The sequence below is a fragment of the Rhipicephalus sanguineus genome, chromosome 6 (genome assembly GCF_013339695.2).
Source record: "Rhipicephalus sanguineus isolate Rsan-2018 chromosome 6, BIME_Rsan_1.4, whole genome shotgun sequence".
NCBI lineage: Eukaryota > Metazoa > Arthropoda > Arachnida > Ixodida > Ixodidae > Rhipicephalus > Rhipicephalus sanguineus.
This window is the reverse complement of record NC_051181.1, coordinates 107,098,242-107,126,023: the sequence shown is the minus strand read 5'-3', so window position 1 is coordinate 107,126,023 and position 27,782 is coordinate 107,098,242. Positions and strand designations below refer to the sequence as shown.

At 47.9% G+C, this 27,782-nt stretch overlaps 1 protein-coding gene across 3 annotated transcripts in view; it reads right to left on the bottom strand.

Annotated features, from left to right (window-relative positions):
- The window catches only part of LOC119396120 (ankyrin repeat domain-containing protein 6-like), a 186,995-nt gene that overhangs the window by 7,631 nt on the left and 151,582 nt on the right, over positions 1 to 27,782 (bottom strand). For all 3 annotated transcript variants that reach the window (XM_049416916.1, XM_037663212.2, XM_049416915.1), the window contains exons 4-6: positions 8,826 to 8,927; positions 2,774 to 2,872; positions 2,237 to 2,335 (exon numbers count right to left, since the gene is read on the bottom strand). In XM_049416916.1, coding sequence (XP_049272873.1) covers positions 2,237 to 2,335; positions 2,774 to 2,872; positions 8,826 to 8,927 — 300 coding nt within the window. The remainder of the gene's footprint in view (positions 1 to 2,236; positions 2,336 to 2,773; positions 2,873 to 8,825; positions 8,928 to 27,782) is intronic.

Genomic DNA, 27,782 nt, shown 5'->3' with positions numbered 1-27,782 from the left:
GGAGACACCACACGTAATATAGCGTGGTAGAAGAATAAAAAGAACAACCAGGCGTCAGACAATGCGAATTGCGCAACGAGTGGGTCGTGGAATGCTTTCAACCCGTTGTGTAAAGAGGCCAACAAACAGCGCTAGTATATTGCTGCAGAAACGAACTATAGTTTTGGAGGAAGACGCCTAGGGTATTGCAGCGCCAGAAATACAACCTGCAACAACCTTGGTGCAAATCGCGAAAAATCGATGCGCTTAGAGGCGAGTATTCGGGGTCTACAGTGTTATCTCAACTTCACTGCGACACGCTTCTGAGCGTCTTAGAGGCCCATGGACTTACGGCCGCGCTCTTCGTGCTTCCTCCTCTCCGATCGGCATTCAGGGATGTCTTCATCAAATGCAATATCAGATACACTACGGCGGGAAAGTTTGAGAAGTCGCTAAGCTCTGATACGATCGCATCGTGCAGCTTCGCGTCTATCGCCCGCTGTGGAGAAAAAGGAGAAATGTTTATTGTGGCAGAAAAGCTGAGAGGTTGGCCTGAAGCAATCTTCCGGCCTGCTACTCAGCGTTAGGAAAGAGGACGGGGTGGGAAAGAGAGAAGGTGGAGACCACTGCGAAAAGCAATGCACAGAGGAGCTGTATCGTACACTGCAATGTAAGAAGGTCAGAGCGGGCGATTTACTTATAGCAATAATTACCGGTACTAGTACAATCATGGAGCGAACGCATAACATCCCGAGGACACCAATCACTGGGCACGTATAATTAAGAAAGACACGGTGCAATTATATATGTAATGCAGTACAGATGATCCCATTCTTAGTTTCCTGCTGGCCATAAATTTACCCCAGCGCCGTTAGGCATCTGTGGATCGAAGCATCGACGGCTCCACCCTCAGCATAAAAGCAAGCAGCGTTATGGAAGTGAACGCCATGGTCACCTAATCAGTTGCCTCTTTATTAAAGCTGCGCGCACTAAGATCAGGAACAGTGTCTTATTAACCGCTGCACGCCTGCTGGCTTGTCTCAATGACAAATTTCATGGTGTACGTACTAGCTAAAGAACGTGACCACTTATGAAAGAGTTCTAGTTTCGGATGACGTAAGCTATATGCGTATATATGAGAGGTTGGCAGCTGTCCTACTTATATCGCAGTAGCGTATTACACTGCACAGTATTACTGACGCTCCCTCCTTGCCCTTGGCTGAATGTGAATCCTACACGTCTTTTGCTTTAGAGTGTTCAAGGCATTGAGAATTAATTTACAATCTGTGCACAGATAGGAAGATTAGGGGAACGTTTCTGCGATCGAAAGATTACGTGTCGGGCTGTCTAGGGCATCACGTGCTGCACTGATAGCACCAAGCGAAATAACTCGTCAAGCGTCTTTCTCGTGTCCCCTGGCCTTCGTACAATCGATAGCACCTTTTGCTTCGCGGTTAACTGCATTCGTGTGCGCGCCAAACCTCTTCCTTCAGTCTTTTCGCGCAGATACATTTGGAAGACGATCAGTTGCCACTTGCTGGCCTTAAGGATACTAAGTATTTTCCTGTGTGTTTTCAACCTGTGCGCTATTCCTGTAGTTCAAGTAACGCGACACACACGTTGCAAAGACCATCGCCTGACCGGCCGCATGAATTGACCTTCTAGCAAGTGCAGTACGTTTCTTACAATTTTAAAAGATTGAAACTGATCGCTCAACAGCAAATTCCATTTTATTCTACTCCCGTCCAGGTTGTAACGGGACAAATTGTAGCCGTTTTCATAGTAGACCTAAGTGGCAATTTTTGTTGTTGAAAGTTTTCGGTGAAAAACAGCTTCGCGCCCTCTGTAACGTATAGCAGGAAATTACTTCAGACAGAACCAACTCATGTTTGTCTTCTGCGTATTTGCGAATGCAATAGTTCAATTAATTAAACAATCAAATTGACATTGAAAGACAGTAACGTTCCAGTTACGACAGAGAATGGCTCAGATCAGCCGACTGTTCCAACACTATCACTTAGGGTACATATGGCAACACTATAGGCGACATCTGCCTATAGTAAGCCAACACAAGCCTACGCTATCAATAATTCAGCCGACATTATCCAACGTTATTAATCATTTAACCAACACTGGCCAATGCTGCTAACCAGTGCTGGTTGTATGCGAGAAAATACGAGTACGCCAGAACGCCGCCAGTCACCGCTCATTCACAAATCGCGGGTTGAGTATGCTAAAGTACGCTCTCGACACTTACGTTGTTTTTGATGTCCGGTTTGCAGCCGGCCAGCAGAAGGACCCTTGTGCTTTGGTTGTGACCGTTCTGGCACGCAAGATGCAGTGGAGAGAAGCCGCCCTATAGAAAGAAACCACAGTATAGGATGAAGGAAAGGAAGTACACCGACCAAATAAAAGACTACAAGAAATGACGTTTCGGCTTCCATACGGAAGCCTCGTTCACAATCTCGAGATTCGAATCCACGACCACTTGACGCACCTCACATTGCGAATCCGACATGCCAACGCAACACCACACTGGAAGACTTTCCCTCATGTTTCATCCCGACCACACAGGTTTCCGTCGAACTCTCGATTTCAAACAACGGTATAGTAACCTGTGTTTTCTTTTTTTCTTCTTTTTTTATTTATTTTCCCCATGAGCGATTTAAAATGGTTGGGGATTTGTAGCATCACCGTTCAAAACAAACTGGACCGCGAATACTTATAAGTACGAGGCGAAGAATGCTGCGCCGAGATTATAGTTTTTTTTTTTTTTGTGTGGATATTAACTTACCTTGTTTTTTATGTACACGTTCGCCTTGTTCTTGCATAGGACTTCTATTGTCCGACTGTAGCCTTTCCAAGCAGCCTCGTGAAGAGCCGTATTCCCATGCTGCATTAAAAAAATCAATCAATCAATCAATCAATCAATCAATCAATCAATCAATCAATCAATCAATCAATCAATCAATCAATCAATAAATCAATCAATCAATCAATTCTTGGAGTCGTTACAACGCTATTTGAAAGAGTGTTAAGAGTTTGTAAGAAACACCATGCGTTTTCTGAAACGCCGGCTACAGCACCATAGTTAAAATTTGCACGTTGATCATTATTCAGCACTTGCAAAGCTATCCCGCATACGTGGCTGCGGCAGCTGCGTTTTGCTGCAGCTGAACAAATATTGCTAACACAGAAGCACCGGCGTCGTAACTGTGCGGTGATAGCCTGCAGACAGATTCAAAACACTTATTCGAAAATTTCGGCTTTACACAAGCACATCCTTCCTTGTTTCATTCTGAAGTTTTCTGCAGATACAGTTCCAAAAGAAAAAAAAGTATAATACGTGCCCCACATAAAACGTCCTCTCAATATTTTCTCATATACATATTTTTTTATATACGTGTGATTGGTTAGTCGCAGCTTGTAATATTATGCCCACAATTCCGGAATTCATCGCCGTCATAAAGCACACATAATTAAGAAGCGTATCATTGCCAACGGAAAATCGATCGCCCCTGTTTTCGTGATGCCTTACACCGTCATTGCCGTGCATATCATCCGTTACGTTCCTTTAAAGGAACGGTCATTGCAGCGATCAGGCCTGCGCCGCTTTACGACGTAGTCTCAAATGCTTGTCTGACCGAGCTCTATCAATGGCAACCACGTGCACAAGCAGGCAGCGCAAGATAAAGGGCAGCTTACTGCTCTCCTTTAGCAGTAAGCTGCCCTTACAGTCTCTGAATCGTCCCCATCTTTTCGCCCAAATAATCAGTGCTGCACCAGACAACCCAATTTCTTGTGCGTGACCCCGAATCGTTTACTTCGTTTTCTAAACACAAAGCAAATTTATTCCGTGCAGTAGCCACGCGGCCAACTTCATCATATCGAGCTCTCACTCAGCGATAGACAGCCTAATGCGTGTCTCGCCGCGCAGTGTCTGCAACGTCAAGCACTGAGTCGCACTGCCCACCCTCTCCCTACTCGTATACTCGCCAAACAATCGCAAACTGCGCGGTCGGCACCACTCCCACAATGATGTAACCCCCTCGGTGACTTAACCTCTGACCCTCCTCAGGCCTCGCCGGGGCCAAGGTCGCTGTGGCCGCGTGCAAGTGCATCGCTGCTGCGGCAACTTCGAGAATTAATGAGAGGAGGAAGAAGAGTTACGAGGATGGAATGGAGAGTAGACGGTTTACTCTGGCGCCATTTTGTTTTATAGCCGTCGTGCGCGGTCGTAATAGCAGGACGAGTGTGCACGACACGCTTCGGGGACAACATTAAACAGCGCGCTGTAGCGGCGCAGCGTGTACAAAACGGCAAAGCTACAGCCCAACATGGCGGCACCGAAAGCAGTCTATAGGCCTCTGGCGTCGCAGTCAATTTCATCTCGCGGGCCGAAACGCACTTGTCGTGGTCTGCGTGATTCGTAATGTGGAGGCATGATCTGCACTGTCTTGTTTCCTTTCTTCAGGGGCGTCTCCTTTACAGCTTAACCATTCTGCCCATATGTGGTTAGCCCATATGTGGTCAGTAACTATTACGAAAGGAAGGGGATGTAACGAGGGGTCCGTTGTTTTCGTTTGAAACAACCGTACGAAGCCAACAGATAATTCTTGGCTTCGTTATCTGTTTGCTTCGTATGGTTATAGTAGCTGTTACGGCACCCGCGGTACTTGTCATCCTTTCGGTCGCTCGAAGGTTAACTATTACTACATTAACTACTCGTTCCACCGACGAATGCGACGCAGTGATTTGCGGCCTAAATGCCACGTGAGCTTGATCTATTTCCCACGCGCGTGTCCGAAATGGTGCTTCCACAATGAAATATAAGCGCCATTAACGTGCCCAGCTTCAGTGTCGGGCGAGTGGTGTCACGAGGTCGGGCCTAATGGATCCAATTCTATCTTAAGCTGTTAGCCATAACTCGTTCACCTCAGGTTACCTTCTCCCCAATGGGTGGCTCGTAAAGATTAGAATGGTTTATGAGGTCTGGCCGAAACTTGAACATGCATCTAGGGCATGTAATGGCCAAAGCTACACTGTTTAGCGGCACCTGCGTTTTCTCACAGCTCGGAAGAGCAACTTACACGTATATAACGAGGTATTTTTGTTAATGGCACGAGCACCGAGTATCACTCTTGCTTATCTTCCAAGCACTTCCGGTCGAGAACTTGCAGTTTTCCCATTATTCGGAAACAGTGTTGTAAAGAATAGAAGTCGATGCTTCTGGTTCATGCTGGATACATATAATATCAGATAATAATTTCGCTTAAGATAAGGGTCAACTAACTGTCAGGATAATTAGTGAAAATTAATTGATTGAGTTCATTGAAAAATTGGGAGCAGCTGGGATCGTTGCGGCACCGGGCGGAATAGATCTCAACCACGCTCTTCTTTCTGCGTGGCCTCCGAGATCTGAGACACTGGACTACATAAGCGCTTGTAACGAGCAACTATGTGTAGCTACATACAAAGGGATGCGCTAATCCGTATACCTTATATAGAACTTGGACATACATGTGTGCGTGTGAGCGCTATATGGTAAAGTGAACTCCTGCAAGCAAACTGTTCATTGACATGTTATTTTCCTTTGTTTCAATTTGCTTTATGCTTTTCTTTACTTGTTCATTTTCGTTTTTCGGTAACCACTCCTTTTTTTTTTCTTGTTGCGCTGCAGAACTTATAGAGATGGAGTAACCGAGGTGATATAAGCTCAACCTCTCCTCAGTAAGCCAGTTGGAGCAGAACAGAACAGAGCTTGAGAATAAGCAGTTGCCCGCCAAATTTCTTAAGTGTTCTATTTCCCTTCATTTTTCCCCCCTTGTGATTTACATATAAGATGAAACGAGCGTCTGTCTTGACTTAACTTTATCTCTCGCGTTTAACGAGCAGTAAATATTTCGAATCCAAAGCACGTGATGGTGTTCAGTTCTCGGTGCGAAATAGGGCGCAAACTTTAAAAAGAACGAAATCTAAAATTCATTAAGCCACTGCGCCCTGCATCAACCGTTTCGCCTACCGGAAGAAGGAATCCTCGATAAAAGAAAACCAGTTTAGCATAGACATACACGCTTAAGTCGGTCTTGGGAAGATAGTTGAACGAATAGAATCCTGTTCGAGGGTCACAGAGGCGGTGAAAATTGATGTTGAATCCCGCGCCCTAGGGCGTGAAATGGGGGGCACAAAAATAAAGCGTCCCAACGTATGATACGGAGCGCAGCAACCTATCTTACCAAACATCGTAAGCTGCTCGGGTGTCTCAGATCCTTGCACAGGTTCGCGCAGATTTTCGAGCCCTGTTTTGTGGGTTCCGGCTGCGCGGCCCTAGAGCTCTTTAATCCCCAAATACTTTGCCGCACCCTTATATCGACGAGTGTTCTGCTTCTGCTGTCCATGACGGCGTCGAATAGTCTTACTTTGGGGCATTTAACTGTCACTTCATTTTCCCCTTCAGAACCTTTGGGCGTCGACTGCTATTTCCTACTTGCTTTGTGTTTGTTTCTTTCTGCGCTCAAGATATATAACCTCAGCTTACTCCGCTTCTACTTGTGTATTATTGGATGTCTGCTTGCGATCCCTATGCCCGAGATTAAAGCGCCCAAAACTGTTAACTACCTTTCGTCGTGTCCGTCAAAAGTAGGGGCAATGACAGCTTGAGAAAGAGAGAGCGAAAAATGACACATCTCCCGCTAAAGGGGACCATGAGGCGATGAGAAGCAGCGTTTCGGCATGTCGAGCCCGCGTTTCAGAGGGGGAGTGGAGAGCGGAAGTGGAGAGTGGAAATGAGGGAAAGGGGGAGAGGGGGAGGGGAGAGGGGGAGTGTTCAGAGGAAAGGAGAAATGGGAGAGGTGGAGTGGAGAAGATGAGGGGAGAGGAGGAGGAGAGAGGGAAAATGGGAGAGGGGTAGTAGAGAAGGGGAGTGGAAATGGGAGAGGGGAGTGGAAAGGAGGAGGAGAAGTGTAGAGGGAAAGGGAATGCGCATGCGTAGTAAGGGTGGTCACGCCGCACACCACCACTCCACCACCGGTTTGAACTCCGCCATGAGATGCTTCGCATGTAATAAGTTTGATTGAGCTGCATGCATGTGTGTGTGTGTGTCTCTCTCTCTGTGTATGTGTGCCTGTGCTTGTGTGTGTGTGGGGGGGGGGGGGTGTCATCCCAGCCTAGATGGCGGCCAGAAGCCCTTGAGCTCTAACGACATTCTCAGCCTGTCGCACGGCCAAGAGCTGAGAGAGAAATAAATTAGGTAAAACGTTGGAAAGTCAAGCTACTCGAAGTGGATGCATGACTTGAGAGTACCAAAGCAAGAACGGGGCACAATATATCTTCCTGCACTTGTTAATAATAAGCAGAAGTAAATAAAGACTCATTTTTTGGCTAACTTCTACATTTATAAGCGGTACAGCGGTACAGTCCAATATTGTTTTTCGTTTCTTTTCTTTGTGGTGAGCAACGCAATTAAGAAGAAACAACAAAAGAGAAGAAGAAAAACTTGCAGGCGACCCTAAGCCTTGACTGAGATATCAGGCAGTGGCCACTCGCACCTCGGCGTTCGTGTACCCTGGTGTATTCGCGTTTCGCCGCAGTGCCGAAGCGGATCTCGGAAGCCATGTAGAAAGATGCTCGCGGTTGACATATGCTCCGCCAGTTGCCGCAACGAACCTAGCTGTTTACAAGAAAAACATCTGCTCTTTCAATGAACTCGTTCGATTAATTTTCATTAGTTATCCTACCAGTTAAATTGGCCCTTATCTTAAGTAAACTTATGCTCCGATATCAAATGTACCCAATAAAACTCTTAACTTGAACCAATACCATCTATTTCGTCTCAGTTTTACGTTTTGAAACACGTTGTATGAATATTCGGAAAACCGGAAGTAAGAGTTCGACCGGAAGTGCTTAGAAGAGGAACAGAAGTGTCACTCGTTTCTTGTGCAGCTGCTAAAGAAACGCAGAAATGTTATTCTTGCGTTTGCGAATGTAGGTGCGGTGCCATTGACCCTATGCACAACGGTGAAGCATAATTACGGTGGGTTGCTGGGCTGTCACTCGTTTTGGTCAAACCATAGGTCAAACATGTACATACATGTATAAACAACATGCTTGGGAGCCTGCGTGATGCATAGCTTCATACAGTATGTATGCCCTACTGCGCTGAATATCTCCTGGAAAGAGGCATTAACTGACAGTTAATTTATTGCCCGTTAAAAAATTAAGACGAATCAACCCGTTGACGTCGCCCACTAAGCCAGATTTTAGCTGAGCAGTGTGATGGCGTTGCGCCCCGTTATACGCTGCATTTTTCTATTCAGTGGATAGCTTACGAGCTGCGACAAAATGCGCTTTTTGTGCCCAAAAACTCGCGCTTGGCAATACGCCTGACCGCGAAAGTTTTCTGAGCCAGGAATAACTACTATGTTTCTTTTTTAAGGCGTCGCAAGAGCCCGAAATGTTAAGGCTTTGCAAGAGGCCTGAAAAACAATCATTATTAATCTTGTACATTTCGGGCTGGCAGAAGGGATCGATTCCTCTCAACCTAGAAAACGATGCACCACATTAAATCCCAGTGGGTCTAACGTGAGTATAGAGAGCCACGTTACTTAAACTGATAAATTGCGAAAGAAAATTTCGTTTCGCAATTTCTTTTACGGTAGCGAAGACTTTGCTCTGAAATATTTTGCATTCATCAGTACCCGCCTTTTTTCTTCTATTGTACACATGATTTAGAGATGACCCCCGTACGATGTGTGTGCGGTGCGGGTACACTATATACGATGTGTGGCGTGTACGTTGTGCGCTGGAAGAGCATGATGCTTCATTCCTGTACAGACATGCTCGCGTACCATTTCATCTTGCACGTCGACGAGGCAGTTGTGCTTGACGAGTAGCCGCACCACTTCCTCGTGACCCTCGGTAGCCGCCTGGTGCAAGGGGGAGTAGCCGCACTGCGATGAGAGCAACACAGAGAAGCGAACCGGTCAAACGTCTGGCAACAAGGACCATGACAATCACCTAGATATGCCGTCTATGTAGATTACGAAAAGATTATCTCGGCAGATATACTTACGTGTACTGAAATATTGAAAGAATGTGAAAGAGTGACAAGAAAATGAGCTGTAGTACAATTTTATTTTAAAACAATATAGGATGTTTCACTGTCATATCGATGACGTGAGTTTTCCCAATGGCCATGTGCTTCCCGAAAGGGACGCTTGGTCATTTGAAAGGGGCACATGTGCTCTCCGAAATGAACCCTTATAAGTTACAGATATCATAGGTGGCGTGCGCAGGGTCCCCCATTAGTGGGGGCGTGTATCATTGGTCCCCCCTCCACGCCCCTGTGCGGACGCCTATGATAGATACCCTTTTGTTTTGAACTTTGGGTATAACCTGGGCGTGCTCAACAACGTTATTCCGATACTCAATCATCAGCTGCTCTTTCCTGTGTGGTCACAAGCTCAGCCCGCGTATGCGCGCAAGCACGAAAGGGTTTACAGATCTGAAGATGTCGCTTGAAGTCCCAACAAATACGCGCGTAACCATAGTCAGCCACAGAACTTACACGTACGCATGCAAGAAATAACGGTGGCATAACGCAGATAATGGTGACCGATAACAGGGCGAGGCCACTGGTTACCGAACATGGAAGTTACGAGCTGAGTGATTGAAAAACCGCGTGCATTTGCATTGTCGTGCGTGCCTAATGATTAGCCAATGCTAAGCCATAAGTCCGCAAGATGCGGCGCATACGGCCGCTTCCTGTTTCGCGTGCGAGCGTGGACCAGCTCTTTCCGCTAGTTGTCAATGCAGGACGCACTAGATCTGTGCGTGTTTTGCCGTCCTCATCCTAGCGGCAATCCATCTCTAGGAAGGTCGAGCGGAGCGGCACTGATTACTTTATTTCGCGAGGAGTCTTCGAGTCTTCGAGCCCGCACTTGAGGACGTCGTCGTCTCCGCACGGAGTCGCTCCGATTGTCCTGTCCCTGGCACGCGAACAAGGACCACTCCTGGAGCTTCATTATTTACGACATGTCGCTCCCTCTTTTTCTTTCTTATGGCCACCGTGTGCATGCACTCGCTGCCAGGTAGGCCATGATTTATCTCCCCTATAGCCCCTCTTTCTTTCGCTTAGTGATTCTGCAGCCCACCCCGTGTTAGCTTATGCAGAAGAAGCCGATCTTCATTGCCGCCTCCTCCTCTGCCTTTGCTGTCGTTATCTCTCATAGCCGCGTCGTTGTCCTAAATCTTGTCTGTGTGGCCGCCTCCCAGAGGGGTGGTCTGGGCTTGCTGGGCTGAATATAGTATTGGGCGTGTATGGCGCTGCGGTCAAAGTGTGGGCGGTCCGGGCGTTTCTGGAAAGTAAACAACTCGTGCACGCGCCTGCTTATTGTCTCCGACAAACAAGTCTCTTCACGCGTGCCAGCTACCCGCCCGATTGTATGCAAAAGGAAAAAAAAAAAAAAATGAGGCGCCGCCGAGATGGGTAGCATATATGTGCGCAAGGTCTCAGTCGAGCGCTTATTTATACTTGCAGCGCTGGGGCAGCTGTGTTTTCGCGGATAGGTCATGAAGGAAAGAAGGGTTGGGAGAGGGGGGCGTGTCGTTTACTTAGCGCAACGGCATCGCTGCTCGGCAGCACTGCCGTAAGGAGCTTTAGAAATAGAGGACTCAGAGCAAGGGGACGGTGTCGCTGAGGTGTTCAAATGAGCGCGAAACTAGATAGAAATGAGTTTGAGTTTAGGGGGTAAGCGAGCCTCTTGGGGGTGCATTTTTCTAGAGCTCGATCAGGCGCGTGCTACGGACTTCCTAAATTCCTTTTTAGTCGGCTTCTCCGGCCGGTGCTCGGTCCAAAAAGAGCTATCGTAAGATCTACTAAATGTGGTTAGAAGTACTGTTGTAAATATCACACGCAACTAACGTGAAGCAGGAACTCCCTACTTTGGAGTTCTCAGCACGTAGGCAAAATTTAAAATTTCATATTTCGGACGATACATGACAATACCAGTCAACATTATCCAACAGTAGCCGATGTTCGCCTTCATCTTTAACCAACACCATCAAACACTTGCCGACATAAGCCCACATCAGCCTAACGGCATGGTTACTAGTTGTGGTAGCTGTAGTGCCTCTCGTTCTGAGTCAACTGTTGACATGCAGATTTCTGGCATGTTCGATTAGCGAAAAAAACAGACGTCGGACAAGACCAAGAAACACACAAGGACGCAGCGCTAAGCTTCAGCTTTCTCCACTGACAGTATGGTACGGTTGCTTGTAGCGCCGAATGCATGATATGCCTACTTGCTGCGGCGACTGTACTGCTCGGTCTTCCAGCAGCAATATGGAATTGTCATACATACCTGCGTGAGACCCTCGTATAGGTGGGAAAGGGATCAAGGGGCGCGTTTGTTTGGCTTGCACAACCCAACGAAGCCAATGAAAACATAGGGGTATTATTTGTGGTTTTTGATTGAAGAGTACTAATTACGGCGTCAATTGAAATGAATGAATGCACGAAGAAAAATAGCTCGCCGCCGGTGGGGAGCAAACCCACAACCTTCAAATTACGCGCCCGGTGCTCTGCCGATTGAGCTACGGCGGCGGCCGTTCCTGTGCACTGTAACGCGCTGTATATACGGAAGGACAATCATAGGTTATCCGAGAAAATTAGCCTTAGAATAGTCACACATTAAAAATTTAAAACAATTATGAAAGCGCGGTGCACACCTGACGCACGTTGCGGTATTCGTTATGCGGCGACATCTTCTCCGCGCGCACTGCTATCCGATGGCCAACAGGAAAAGTGTCGCGCCGCGCGACACTAAAGAGAAAAACGATTTTTCTCGTATTTGTAAATTACTCTTTCAAGATACCAAAAACGCCACGACTGCTGCGAGGAGCCGCTTGGTAAGCGAGAAAACTCTCAAAAGGAAAATGCGGGTGGCGACGCCACCTTGAAGGTCACGCACCAGTCGCCGTGACGTCATAGATTTTGAGGGTGTCTACTATGGCCTACGTAGTTCCTAATCGGTAAAAATTGAAGTACATTGTCTTCTGAGGGAGTCGGAGAATTAACATACCAAGTCTTAAGAGAGAGAGAGAGAGAGGGAGAGAAACGAAGAGGAAAGGCAGGGAGGTTCGTCGAGCCAGTGTGGCCAAACTACGAAAAAAAAAAAAACAGTTTGGAATCCGTGGCGTCACCTTCGAACATGTCGGCTGGAAATTTAAAAGTGATACTTTTCACATTCATTTTCTCAACCATTAATAAACCTATGGTAGTGAAATTAACCACACTAGAATCTTCAGGGCATAATTTATCAGTCTAAACAAATTTATTGTTTCACTTGAGTGTCCCTTTAACGTCTACAGGTTTCTTCAGGCGGGTACTACGTAAATTAATATTAATAAAGAATCGGTTTGAGGTTGACAGTTTCTTCCTTCCCTTGTCACTCCTATACGTTGTCAACCGCATAAAAAGCAACGAATGCGGAGGTAGACGAACTCATTTTTCAGTTATAAATCGCTCGTTGTCATCGGTTAATCGCTACCGAATCCACGTCGGTCAGGACGTCCACCCGCGTGAGGCATCATCGGAACGAAGTCGTGATTCGACAGGTCGTGCACCGCGCGCGTCCGTTTTAATTAATAAACCCACGAACATGCTGGGAAGGAGGTGCTCGCGCTGCTATTTAGGATGCACGTTAGGCCTAGGGCGAACAGATTGTATTTCTTGTTTGAAGCAGTCTTCTACATTTTTCCTGACCTGGCAATCAAGTTAGCGCTGGGGACGCTACGAGAAGGTCAGAATGTGTTCGCGAGGAGCCAATTTTTGTAGAAGGAGATTATGGTGCCTTTTCTTTTCAACCGCGGAACGCGAGGCCTTCGAGTCCGTAATTAGGGGCAAAGGAGCCCGAGCGATTAAGTATACTTAACGGCGGGAGGTTGAAGAAGGAAAAAAAATGACGTTGATAATGGCGTTCGCGATTAAACGACAACTTCGAGAACTTTCTACCGTTTACTGGCACTGCAGTGCCAGAGCTACGATGCAGCCTGCGTTTTATCGTGTGAATGACACTCGGAATGCATTTCTTAATTACACACTTGACCAGTTAATCACGAACAAAGCTGCACGTTCTCAGTGAGTCAAGATGTTAATCTTTATTACCGCCAAATAAAGTGCATGACATCTACACAACGGTCTTAAAGATGAGATTTGCTACGTACAGTAACACGCCCCAATTACATGAAAGCTTGAAATATATGAAAGTAACAGCGAAGTTGTCGCTCGTTAACGGCTGGATCAGTGTCTCGACTACGTGAATCAATCCAGGCAGACGCGCTGTTTTGATCGGGACCACAACTAGTAAGTTCCTTCGGTGGGGGCAGGGAGGCACGAAACTTATGCGTTGTGCTTTGTCTATGTTTGCTCTTAGTTACTTTTGATGGGCAAGTAATGAGTGTTGCCCATCTGTGAGTGTTGGCGGGAGGTGGGGGGGGGGGGGTGCGAAAATTTTGGGGGGGAGCGATCGCCCCCCCCCCCCCGTGCCCCCCTGACGCCGACCCCGAGCAGTAAAGCGACTTTTTTTTTTTTGTAGCAGAACCAACTCCAACGGGATTGTGCGGACTCACGCGAATCATCAGTTGCTGACAGAAAAGCTGACCGTCCGCCGGGAGGAAAATTAATGCACCCTTCTGTCGATTTGAACCGGGTCAGTGACATTTGCTCATGCTTCTTCTTCTGAGAAAGCGGAACGCGGTGATGAATTACCGACAGCCTTCACGTAACGCCTCTCCAGTGCAAATGGCACACACGCCTTCCGCAGATGGTGCCAGTAGACTATCATCGTAATTACGCGATCGCGTCTAGTTGTCCTCCGTTTTTTTTTTTTTTTTGCTTCAGCCAGCGGGCCTTCGATATGCAAATAGGAAAATGGGCACAGTTCGCTGTGCCGCTCTGGTTTTTCTTTTTTTTTTCTTTTGCCTTCTCGTAAGCGTCGCCCGGCGTACGCGGACACCTTCGAAACTGTCGCGGCGGATGATGGATTGTCCGAGGACTCTGGGTGTCGCGCAGCGCTACCGGAATTACCGTGACGCGGTTTCCCCGTATGATCAATGATGCATTAAACGTAGTCCCAATCACACGGCACGCTCGCCGCTTTCTCGACCCCCCACCGAAAAGATTACCGTTCCTGGAGGTCACGATTCGCTAATTAAAGACAGTTTCGCATCATTTCGCTATCTGAGATCGGACCTGCCGCTTATACCCGCCCCGACAGTATTGGTGACGTCTTATACTCGCGCAAGCAAGAAGAGACTGCACGTAACTTCCGTTGTATTGAAGGACCACGTGACCCTGCCGAATCTGATAAACGTAACTCATTCTAAGCTCGCCCTCTTGGATTGCACGTTTTCTCGATGTCGCCGCCGAAATGCGTGCAGTAGTCAGAAGGTATAGTTGCCTATATTGACTGCACAGTTCCTCAAAGATTGGATAACGTTTCTAGCTGGCTGCGCCGAAGGCATTCCAAGGAGGTAAGCGCAATTCATCGCTGAGAGTGGTAGCGTTAAGTATGGTCCCGCTGCCAATGTCAGAACAGTATAGAATCGGCTTGCTAGCATTTAACGCCTCAAAATTTGAGGGTAATAATCAAACACATACGCTAATGAATGCCTTGGAGGAGGACCTTTAAGTAATTTTCACCGCCCGGATCAATCTTGCTTTCTTTCTTTCTTTTCCTTTTGTTGAACAACACCTTAATTCTACCATTTCGGCATACTGTTCGAGTAGGCAGTCTAACCCACTATCTTTTACTGAGATTGCAACCGATATGGAATTCCAGAGTCCATTACAAGGAGTGTTGTTACACTCCTGGATTTCATTTGTTTTACTTGCTCCAAAGGACGCACATTTTTGTTAGCTTTATAATGTATACTGTATATCTATAATGTTACAACGTACACCAAATAGGCAAAATTGTGTGCACAGTTCTTGCTTTTATGCATGAAATAGAGCTATTTGTAGGCGACGCTGTTGAGTTTCTAGGGTGGTATACCAAACGCCGTCTGTGATAAATGCCGAACTTTCTTGTTTTCTCCGTAAGTTATCCAGTTTGGTTTGTTTTTGCAGTGAGTTTTAACGTGTTTTATCAATGTTTGACTAGCACAAGTTGTATAACCACGTTCAGTAAAAAATGCCAAGTACGTCAACGGCCAGGTCACCTGCGTGACGTAGGAGATTGGCACACAGGAGCTTTGCACTGTGGGAATGGGGTCGGGAGAAGCCACGCGCGCATCGCTGTAGTTTATATCATGCATAAGGAGGAACAAAAAAAAAAATCTAGAAAACGAGGTCGTGCTTTTGGTCTGATTCTATGGCATACATGCAGAATCGAGCTGTCTGGCACGAGATTGCATAGTATTGCTAGTGACCTCCCCTTGAGAAAGCAACAGGCAAAGTTACATGCAACTAATGATGTCTGTGGCAATGTTATAAACACACTGCCATCGGCGGTTTCACGGGACGAGCTTCCACGCTTGGACGACAAGGTATGCTAGTTACAGATAAAACGTAAAACATGTCCCAAAGTAGCGCCATCTCGCGTGCGCCTCTGCAATTGGCCGGTGTGGTCCCGATCTCATAAAGGTTGTATGCTCATTTCTATTCTTGCAATATTTCTACATCTGAGATTAAAGAAACTATTGGGAGACGAAAGAGACGCCACACGCCATCGTTGTTAGTTTTCGAAGGACTGATGTTTATTGCGATGAGAATGCCAGTGGTAGGAGTTCCGGATTACATGGTTGCCAGAGGACTATAGAAAACAAGCTGGTGTTAGGAGATTTTACATACTCCCCCCCAATGAGCCTTAGCTCATTCACGTAAAGATTCCAGAGGATACAAAAGTTGCACTGGTCTTCGGATCATAGTCCCACTTGGTAGGCGCACCATACAGGCCCTGATCCGCCCGTCACGTCCGATTAACACCTCGGCGACCACTCCCATCTTCCATAGTTGCCGTGGCAATAGATGCTCGTAGACAAGCACCGCCGTGCCCTCTCTGATGGCGTTCGACGAGGTCGGTACGTAGAAATGTGCGCTACGCAGACTGTTCAGGTACTCCTTCTGCCATCTTCGCCAGAATTGATCTGTTATTCTTTGTCGGTATTTCCAACTCCTTTCAAGATTGTTCGGCCGTGGCGTAGCATCTTCGCAAGTCGATGTGGGCAGTGACGTCAGACGCTTGCCAACAAGAAAATGAGAAGGGGTCAGAGGTTCCACTTCGGTGGCCTCTGCAGAGACATATGTCAGAGGCCTAGAATTGATGACTGCTTCAATTTCGGTGAGGATCGTCGCAAGTTCCTCAAAAGTGCAGTAACTGTTTCCTAAAGCTTTCTTGAGAGAGGACTTTACAGATCGTACCAATCTTTCCCAAAAGCCGCCCCACCACGGGGCTCTTTCGGCGATGAAGTTCCACTGGATACGATGCTCAGCAAAATAATTTTGGAGTTCTTTCCCACGTATGGTTTTCCACAACCTTCGTAGGTCACGTGACGCTCGTTGAAAGGTTCTTGCGTTGTCTGAGAAAATAACTCGACACACTCCTCTTCTTGCCACAAATCTTCTGAACGCCTTGAGAAAGCTGTCGATTGACATGTCTGTTACCAATTCAAGGTGTATCGCTCTTGTGACCGCACATGTAAAAAGGAGAATGTAAGACTTCTTGTTTCTGCCCTGATCTTTTGTGTAGAGCGGGCCAGGTAGTCTTTCAGTCGGGCACCCATTAGCATACCCATCAACTCAAGTCTTGGAAGGGAAAGCTTCTTTAGTGGGGCTACTCTCGATTTGGACAAGATCAAATTTGCATTTGGAATGCCCAGTCGACAAACCCGCAAGTATGCAACCGCTCCGTATGCCTTGGGGCTTGCATCAGTGAATATATGAATCTCTATTTTGTCATATTCAGCACTGACACAACATCTTGTAACGGTTACCTCAGTTAAATGATACAGTGCAGTGTGCCATTGCGTCCACACTGCTTGCACCTCTTTGGGCAAAGGTGCATCCCAGCCAACGCCTAGTTCCCAAAGTTCTTGGAACATCAATTTGGCAGTCACAGTGACTGGAGAAAGTAGACCTAAGGGATCGAAAATACGCGCTGATGCCTGAAGAATGAATCTTTTGGTGTTGCAGTTTCGGTCAAGGAAATCTAAGATAGGCTCTATAGAAAAGGCAAGGTGGTCCTTTTCTTTATCCCATACAAGTCCTAACACACGCGTAGTACTGCTTGTAGGGCACTGCACTGTGTTTGTGGGAGATCCAGTTCCTTCATTCTGAAATATCTCCTGCAACGTTTTGGAATTTGAATTCCACTTTCGAAGGGACATGCTTGCCCTTTTCATTATGCCCAGTGCTTCCCGATAGAATTCTTCAGCTGCTTCTTCCGTGTCGGCACCTGAAATGAGGTCGTCGACGTAGAAGTTCTCGGCCAGTGTTCGTGCTGTGCCCGAACAGTTGTCCATCATACCGACATGGTGACGTATCGTGGCAGCAAGCAGAAATGGGCTACTGGTCACTCCGAAAGGGACTCGTGTCATCCTCCAGACTTCAAGTGGCGGATTCGGTTTTTTCTTAGTGGGTACTTCTCCATACCAGAGGAAGCGTACGGCATCTCTATCTTCCTTTCTCAGTGATATTTGTAAAAACGCCTTTTCGATATCAGCACTGAGTCCGATGCGGTGCGTTCTGAAATTGAGCATGACCTTTAAGATATCTGGGTTTAAATTCGGTCCTGAATCCAGTGCTTCATTGAGTGACACGCACTCTGTATCGCTCGACGACGCATCAAAGACCACACTGACGCTAGTTGACAGGCTAGCAGGGCGCAACACAGCTCGGTGGGGCATGTAATACAATCTGTTCTCAATGCTTACTGCGTTTTTCGGAAGCCGCTCGGCGAATCCTTGTTCAAGGTACTGACGTATGGCCTCGTCGTACTTCGTCAGCATTGCCTCATCTTTCAACAATTTCTGTGTGAGGCTGGCCAAACGTTTCTTTGCAACTCCCTCGTTGTCAGCAAGACGAAAATCCACGGGCTTCCATGGAAGAGCTATTTCGTATCTTCCATTGGTGAACTTAATGGATGACTCAAAAGCCTTATGAACTTCTTCGTGCTCCTGATTATGTGGAACTTGGTCCACAATACCCATGCTTTCGAGCTCCCAGAAAGATTTGAGCTGAGTCGTCAATGCACATTTGTTTTCCGCTACAACGGCTCGAAGGACAGCTACCGTTGCACTGGTGTTGCGGTACGGCACTTTGCCCTGCAGTGTCCACCCGAAGTGTGTTTTAATTGCAACTAGGCCACCCTGAAGCTTCTGCACTTCGCCGGTCACTAGACTCCAATAGTAGTCAGCGCCAATCAGTATACCAATGCCATTTTTCTCTAATTGTGCAGGCGGCAAGGTAACGTCAGCTAAGTAAGCCACTTTCATTTTGACCTCTTTCATCACCTTCTCGGGCACAAGAAGCTCGTCAGAACAGATCTCAGGTATCTCCAAGGCCTCGAGACAGTGTTCTTTTCTGTCATACTGACTCCTCAACCAAAGCCGTACTCGCCTGCGCTTTTTCTTAATGGCACTGTCTGCTCCTCCAAAGGGAAAAATGGTAATGTCTTCCTCTCCAAGTACTTCCAAATTCAGCTGACGTGACAGTTCTTCTGTCACAAATGTTCTCTGACTTCCGCCATCAAATAGTGCACGGGTGAGCAGTCTTCGCTGGATACCCTTTGCCCATATTTGAGCTGTCTGGAGCAGTACAGTTGTCGTTTTGTCATCTTTGCTACCTGTCGCAGAGTGCAATTCGGTTGCTGTGTTAGCAGCAGGCTTCCACGCAGGATTGCACATTTGAGTAAGGTGCCTCTTACTGCATATTTTACACTTTACTCCTTTGTTGCGACATTCTCGCGATGTGTGCCCTTTAATAGAACATCGGAAGCATCTGCCAGATTTGAGGAGTGCCCCTTTTCTTTCTTCAAGAGAAAGCGGCGTCTGGCATTCCTTCGTCACGTGATCCTTAGCGGCACAAAACGCACAAGGCTTTTTCTGTTTGGAATCACTAGCCGTTAAGAGTGAAGCTGCTGACGCCCTCGGAGCTCTGGACCTTTCGTTATCAAAACGTGGTTTTGTACTACTGCCTTTTCCTTCTCTGTGCCCGACCTGCAACGCCTTTTCCCGGCTCTCCACTTCGTTTATGAGAAAACATTGCAAACTCGCAATGCACAAGCTATCCTCTTTTTTCTCTGCAGAGCAATGTTTGTGATATTCTACCACTAGTTCGCCTGGCAGCATTCGCAGAAGTGCGGAGGCAAGCATTGCTCCGTAGCTGCCTGTATGAACTCCAAGTGCCGTGAGAGCGGCTATATTTCGCTGCATGTGGTCATAGAGGCGACGCAGGTCTCTTACCTCCTGCCCGCTTCGTACAGTTGGGAGGTCCAGCAACTGCGTAAGATGCTCCTGGATGAGCACATCTGTGCGTCCGAAACGCTCCTTCAACAGCTCGATGACCGTATTATAGTTGGCTGCGGTCGCTTGTATACCGGCCACCGCCGCTGCTGCCCTCCCAGAAAGCGCCGACTGCAAATACAAAAACTTCTCTCCGTCGGAAAGAGCGTCGTTGTCGTGTATGGCTTGCTGGTACTGCTCCCAGAAGGGCTGCCACTCCGTGGCGGCGCCGCTAAACCGCTGCAGCTCGAGTTTCGGCAACTTCACCTTTGAACCGTTGGCTCTCAGGTTCCCGTTGCGAGGGGCCCGTGACGCCTCCGCTGCTGTGATGGCGTTCGCTCGTTGCGCTCCGGCTTGTTGGCTGAGCCTTGCGACGTAGCTTATTATTCTGTCGTTGTACGCGATGGTACGTGCGTAGTTCTCCTCGGCTTCTTCGTCTGGCACAAGCGGCTCGACAGCAGCGTCCACCTCGTTCAGCTGTGTTAGGAGGGCGCCGAGTCTTGCTGACAGCACGTTCAGTGTCGTTTCGTCTGCTTGTGCTTCTAGCGATGAATCTGCCTCGGATATCAACTTCGTCGCTTGGGTTCTCAGAGTGCTTCGTTTTTTCTTCAGTCGTTCCATCGTACCTCCGTCGTTGCGTTGCTTTCAGCACCACGATGGACCTCGGAGGTAAGCAGAGTCTTTCTTCGCCGCTGGCTTTAGTTTTCAGTTTCACAGGGCGTGGCTTGTGGCGTCGTTAGGCCTCGTTGTTAGAACCGTGAAGTCCAAGGCGGTTGCACCTTCAAGGATCGTTGTGTTAACGGTAAAGTCCGTCGGAATGCCGACGCATGATGACCTCTTTGTAATGCTGAACTGATGGTCGCTTCAGCTCCCGGGTTTCGGCACCAAAATAAAGAAACTATTGGGAGACGAAAGAGACGCCACACGCCATCGTTGTTAGTTTTCGAAAGACTGATGTTTATTGCGATGAGAATGCCAGTGGTAGGAGTTCCGGATTACATGGTTGCCAGAGGACTATAGAAAACAAGCTGGTGTTAGGAGATTTTACAGAGATTAACACATTTAACATTCAAATAATTTTTTTAAGTGGTGGGATTTTACATCGCTGGCAGTGCTACAGAGAACGATGACGTACATAGTTACACAATCCCAACAAGACTGACTTCGTAGTCGGCGCATTCAGACTGAACATATTATGCCAGAATCACTGTCTTGATTAAAAAATGCGAGGATATCCGTGAATTCATACGACAATACAAATAATGCATAGAACATGAACTATGTCTGCATATGTGGTTGAGCTTAAACACGTATTGACGATGGTTGACGGGAGGCTGACCTTCGCTGACATGAAGTCGTGACTTTTATTCGAACGTCTGTGGCAACACACTGCGCACAAACCGGCGCAGCCTCCGCCTCGTCACTATCTAGCCCGGCGTGACACGGCTTCATGCTACACCTCGCCTCCGATAAGGGACAGCGCCACCGCAGTGTCACCGGAGGCTTACGTCACCGACGGTGGCTTTAAAACCAAGCTGCCAAGCTCGGAAGTAATCATTCCTTCGCTACCCGACTGAGCGCAGCGTCGGTATGCTCGCCCCGCTGCCGCTACTCCGTTAATAAACAGTTGTTACGTTTTACGTTGGGATGCGTCCTTCCATCGACACGGCATCCCACACGTCCTTTATTGAGAGAGACGTAAATAATTAAATAAAAAAAGATTAGGCCACTCTAGCTTGGAGATTCTGACGAACCAACCATCACTGATTGATCAATCTGCACCATGATCTGCACCTACCTTCGCTGGTTATCTCGTAAGCACGTTATAAAAGCAATCTACCCGTGCACGCGCGCTTCACCTTACGCAACGTTTTTTCCTTTAGCGCGCGCAGCGAACCTTTATTACAGTGTGTCCGAAACAGCAAACGATTGAAAAACAAACGAAGCGCAATCAGAGATGAGCGAGAGCGAGGAGGAAACGATCCAGCAGATCGTCACGGAGAGAGAATAAAACAACGCGCGAGACGTTGAACATGCGCGAATGTTTTGTATAACGCAGCATGGGAGCCATTATACGGCCAGGGCTGTTGCAGTCGCGGGGCATGATTGCTGTCAATTAAGTCACCTAATGTTACGCGCGCAACGTTGTGGCCCGAGGATTGTGTTTCCCAGGGGCAGCGGTGCACGGAGAACGGCTTTCCGCGTGCTGCGGCGGCGGCCGGTGCGAACGACCTATCCGGCCCGTTGTGCGCGGGGCACAACCTGATGTTGCCTCGGCGTGTAGTGGCAATATAGCCTTGAAGCGCGCGTGCATGCGAGCGAGCAAGCACTCTGGAAGCCGGTGACCTTGCACCCTTTTCAAGCGGCTGCAGTATTCCAAGCACCTTCCTTTTGTGTAGTCCAAACAAGCTCGCCCGGGAGGGTGCTCAAGTTTCAATTTTTGTCTGTTGTTGCTTTTAGGCGTACCCGACGCGGCCGGAAGCGACTGACCGTGTTGTGGGTGCGAAGGGGTGAACGATTCCTTTATGCTAAACGGATAAGCATAGCGGCTTTGAGCTGCATACAAAGAATAAATGCAGGTCCGAAGGTTAACCAAATACAGTTGCTCGGATGTCCGGCCCCATTTCAGCGGCCCAGGCTGTTCGGTTTACGTTCTTATTGTGCTTCCGCAAGGATGTCAGCGTGCTCAGCGCGCGCCGTAGCTGTTTCCACGGAACCTATGTGATCATGTCTTTTAATTCACGTTCACTCTTTTCGCGGATATGTGCACTCATGCCAAGTTGTCGCTGCAAAAATTCCCACACGTGCAATATGGACCGTTTCAGCTAGAGAGAGAGAGAGAGAGAGAGAAACAACTTCAAAAAAGTAAGTTCTTGTTATCACATGCGCGATTCAAATAAATGGCTGGGCCATTTAATTGAATCGCACATTTGATAACAAGAACTTTCGGAGAGGGCCTTGATTTCGGGCGTATAGGCAAAGCGAAAATCAGTTGACTATCGATATGTTGAGTGCTACATGCTGCTGAATTGGTAAAACATTGTTAGGGCGATACCGCCGGAATCACAGGATACACAAAGATCGAAACGACGCAGCAGCACAAGCCCAACGTCCCTGTAACACTGAACTTGAGCATGGGGATCACGTCTCAGAAAAAAGTTTTCCTGAAACAAATCTGAATAATTGCAACGCAAACAGCGATGAAGCGCTGCGCATTTCGGCTGCCTGCGCTCACTCATTACGAAGGTCATAAGTTCGCACGCATAAAATGAAATACGCAAAAGTCATGACCCCGTCTCTAGCGGTTCTACTTTGTTCGAAACCATGCTGTCATGCGCGTCGTTGGCGTTTAACTTACGATAAGAGCTGTACGTTCTGCAGCGCGCGGGCGCGCGACCTACGGGGTGTAATGTATTGTGGGCGCTTGGCTGTAACGCGCGCTTCGGGAACGCCACGCGCCGCAGCGCCGCCGCGCCTTTCCTTATGAGGTCTTGACCTGTGAAAGGCCACGGACGTGGTCGCCGCCACCGCTTTGAAACCCACGTTGTGGCTCATTGCATGCTGTTCCTAGCGTTTTTATTATCTTTTTTTTTTTTTGTTCTACAGCTGTCTCGTTTATTTGTACTTGCGTGGTCGGCGGTATGAGAGCGTTGAGCCGCTCGAAGAATAAACGCATATCTGCCAAGGGCGGTTGGTGACCCCCCTGCTCTGTGAAATATTCCCAAAACAAACTACTCCGAAGATAAATTACCTTACATAGTCCCTATAAGCTACTTAACAAATATGAGAAAGCCCTTATTTGCTGCACTGTACACAGACTTATTTGCGCGAAATACATATGTTAAGTTTTTAAATATATTTTTTGAAATTACATTACTGTTATTTGCGTGTTTTTTTTAGACAACACTGTGCTCTGTTTGATGATGTTAGCTTGCTATTGAAGTTGCTACTGCTAACTGTAGTCACTGCTGTTTTGTGCAAAGGTAGCAGTGGACCCTTGTCAAGCTGCCTCTACGGAGAGCAGCCTGTCCTTCATCTATATAATGATGCAAAATAAAAATCATTAAATAAAAAATATTCGAATATTATTTTGGTACACGCTGTGTACAGAGAGTGACGGTGCACCATGTACGTAGCGTAAAGCGCTCGTACGCTTTAGGAGATCGACTCCTGTATCCGCGAGGCACTAACTAAAGATAAAGTGACAGAAGCACCTGTCATGCTTGGTCCACGTGGGAAGATCATTCCGTTGCAAAGAAATCGGTCAAGGCAGCTCGAAGAGAGGATCGCGAGTGTGCGAAGTAAAATTTTATAGAAACCTCGGCATGCTTACCGCGTCCTCATAACAATATGTGACTACAAGCGCTATATAGCTCCAGTTCTTTGAGTAGCGAGCTTGAATTGAAAAACGAGTTTCTGTCTGTTTGGGTGCCTCTTTATGGTTATCGCTTATGACTGATTAAGCTGAACAAGTTGTTACACAGCCCGTCAGAGGTTCGCCGAAGAGTTGGCTGTTATCATGCGTAGCCTGCCACCAGGACACGACGGTTCTTCTCCGTGGCTGACAAGAGCTGGCGGCGCCGCCACAAGAAACTGCCCGTCTACGAATCGTGCGCTACGTGTCCAGAATGCAGCCAGTGGCACGGGCGTGCGACCCGGAACACGCGATCTACTCGTGCGTGTAAGCGCCGTGGACTTGTTCGCGTGCGGAGCTCTTTAAAGGAAGAAGCACTGACCATGAGAAAGAATGGAAAGCGGACGGACCCACTGTGCGCCGCCGCAGACGCCGGCATCCTGTTGCTCACCAGAGCTCTCCCACACTGCGCGCCACCGAGGCGAGGCCCCGTAGCCCAATCGGGCAGACAAGCACGCATCCCCGTACACGGGTGGCCCGTGGGTCAAACGGCTATGTAGCGGATTGCGAGGAAATATAGGAGCGGGAACCGATCTGTCCGGTCGAATCCTGAAGGATGCGCCGAGGCAACGAAGCGAAACGGGATGCTCAGTGGCCGACGCATTCTCTGCTCTATACCTTCGCTCCCATCTTGCTGCCTTTCTAAGGCCTAAAAGTCTCGTTGCGCGGCCCCTTGAGCGATACACGGCAGGCGAATGAAGTGGCACAAATGCCCATGTTACCTACGTCACTAATGACGCTATGTTGTGACGTCACCATGCCGTCACAGATCTTCGATACGTGTGACGTCCTCACATGACGTCACTGATCTTTCAAATGTGTGACGTCATTCCTTGACGTCACATGACTGGCATCATGTGACGTCATCAGTCGACATCGTCGCTTGGTCAAAGGTGGGCCGATACCGGATGTAGTGCAATAACACCAAGTGTCTGTCACACTGCGGCTCATTATGCCTTGCATGAACTTTCGTCCCCGATTTTAAAACTTAATGCATTAGCAAGTGTGACGCAGGCTTTGGCCTTCGAGCGTTACAAAGAGTGTAACATGCCGCAGAACCTTTCTTTCTTTCTTTTTGCCGAGAAAAGGAGCTGGGCACGCTTGCCACGTCGATCATTCGAGTCAGGTATGGTACGCGCGCGACACGTAGAAAAGTTCGTGAGTCGCTTATCGACCGTCAGATGACTTGCATCTCTCGGCGGAGAGCAATCAAGCTTCGTCTGCCGGTGGTTGGTATTTTCACCGGTACACTGTGCTAAGCGACACCGCTGGTGTATCGATTTTGCATCCTCCCCACACCTCTACCACGTGAGAAGCAACACAGGGATGTGACCGAGTGGCCTATTGATCACGTGATCCTAAGCTGAATTATTGTTGTGGTTTAACATTTCGAAGCGACGTTGGGGCTTCGGAATATGCAGCAGCGGAATGCTTCCGACTTACTTCGACAAGTTCTTTACAACTTTGAGGTATATGAAGGTAGGAATTTGCAACTCGCCAAAGCTGCCAGCAGGCAGTTGACCACATCTTGCTCCCAAGCAAGATAGCGGCTAGTCGTTAGTTTAGCGTATTTTGATATCCCAATCAAACAACAGCGCCGGCCGAGCGGCGAAAGTCACGCACACAGACTACTGCGCTGCCGCGATACCAACCGAAAACGGCATTTCATTCTGTTCGAGTTCACTTACTAACCCATAGCTTCAAGAGCGGGGTGCATCCTTACCATGCGCGTCGGACGATTTTGTCTTCGTGACGAGGGATGGGGGGTGAGCCCCCTGCACCTCCCCACCCCATGCCGGCGCCCATGACATTTACTACTACAATGGATGAGACATGTTCAAGTCCATCATAGAAACTGGTGACGTAACAAGACATATGTAATCTAATCCTGCACTCGATAGGCTTCTCTACTTTTGCGTCTATAGTCCGCAGCGTTTAGATCTTGTCAGCCCAGGCTTAATACATCTTAGAAGAACCGCACGTGCTTCATAATCATGTATTTATGAAAGGTATGCAAAATTTTAAATTCGAAAGACTATGGGAATACCGTATACGCACCCTGCCCTGCTGCATAGATTTCGTGAAAGCAGTAATTAAATCGTCAAAATGCTTAACTAAACTTACAGATTATAATTAGCACTTGCAACCTATTATGGAGGGTCACATAACGCACCGTAACATTCACGCAACGCATTCTCAGACCATATTCATCTGGCATGAACTCTGAAGCCATATATTTCTCCGCGAAAAACAAACTTCGGCCGCGGTAATTGAGAGCGTCAACGAAACAGCGGCGACCACGCTGACACCGCTGACGCAACCGCAAGCCACCAGTGCTATATGTACACAGGCAGGGGTGCATGCTCGTACTATATAGCGGCCTTCCAAATTGATGAGCGCGATTTGTTTCCGCGGTGCCATCCAATTAACTTGAGCCGCGCTCCCTAACGAGCACTCCCGGGAACGTTGGCCCGTGCATTCTATAGCTAATCTCAACACAAGCGGCCGACGCAACGCCGGCTGTTGAAGAGTGCATACACAGACCGCGCTGCTTATCGACACCAGCCACCGCCGCACCTATGTGTGCAAACAGGCTTCGCCCAGCATGGGATTAGGCGAGATCGAACTACTCGCGGTTGCCGTCGAATAGATTGGATCAAGAACGATGCTGCCGCTTCTGCCGATTATTCTTTCTTTTCACTGTTGTTGGTTCCCTGGGTGTTCCAGTTCTATTATGTGGCCTCTCCGCCATCTCCCGTGTATAGCTTTTGAAGTATAAACGAGGATAAGCGATGGAATGCGCTAATTCGGGGAGCGCCGCGCACGAGTGCGTCCCAAGCACATAGCTCTGAGGCTGTTTGCCGAGTAACGTCGATCTGGGCACGCGGCGAGACTGCAGCTTAAATAATTGCGAACGGATTGAAAGAAGTTGCTGCGCGTTCCGTGGAGGTAGCTTATTAGACACACCTCATCAAGCACGCGTGCACAATACGCGAGCGTTTATCTCCTCGCCATTTATTGCTGTTGTTATTTGGTATAGGGCGCATGCAGCGACTGAATGTGTACGTAGCAGACCGTATGCATGGTAACCGAGAAAGGATTATATCTCGACTCTTTGATCGCGTACGGACGAGCTGGTGGAGCACGGTCTTTTATATTCAATATTCCATAGGTGAGTGTTCTATTACGGCCAAGAGATTCGCATCTATGCGGGTTACGTTGTTCAGAAGCGAATAAAGGAACGAGTACCACTCATCCGTGGAGATTTCAATTTTGCACTAGGTGAGTGGAGTGGCCTTTGTTTCTCGTACACGGTGTCCCCATTCACGGCACTGTATGGCGGGTGTTGGTCTCCGACATGTTTCTATGGCCACGTGGTCATATGTTCACGCGTTGCTGCCTTACGTTCCACCGGCTTCATGCACCGATTTTGAAAGGGTAAACGACAGCAAAGTCAACGTTTTTTTTATTTAGACCAAACTTTTATTCAATGAATAATACGATTACACTTGAAGGATATACTGAAGAGGGTACCAAGGTCAGGAGAACATACCGGGAGCCTCTGAATTAACCTAACTTAACGTAACCTAACCTAACCTAACCTAACCTAACCTAACCTAACCTAACCTAACCTGTACGTAGAGATAGGCATGTCGGGCTAGGAACACAAATAACTAAGTCACTCGCCGAAACGTCTAAAGAGGCTTGTTACCACGTTCCGGTGGTTCCGGTGCACGCTCCCTGTTGCAGATGATAATTGGCTCGGTGGCTGTAGCCTTTCCATTGTAAGGAAAATGTCGTTCATTTAAGTCGCAGCCAAGGCGACCGCGTTTTGGGGAGAGAGAGAGAAACGATGAAAAAAAAGCAATGCTAATGAGCTTAGATTTGA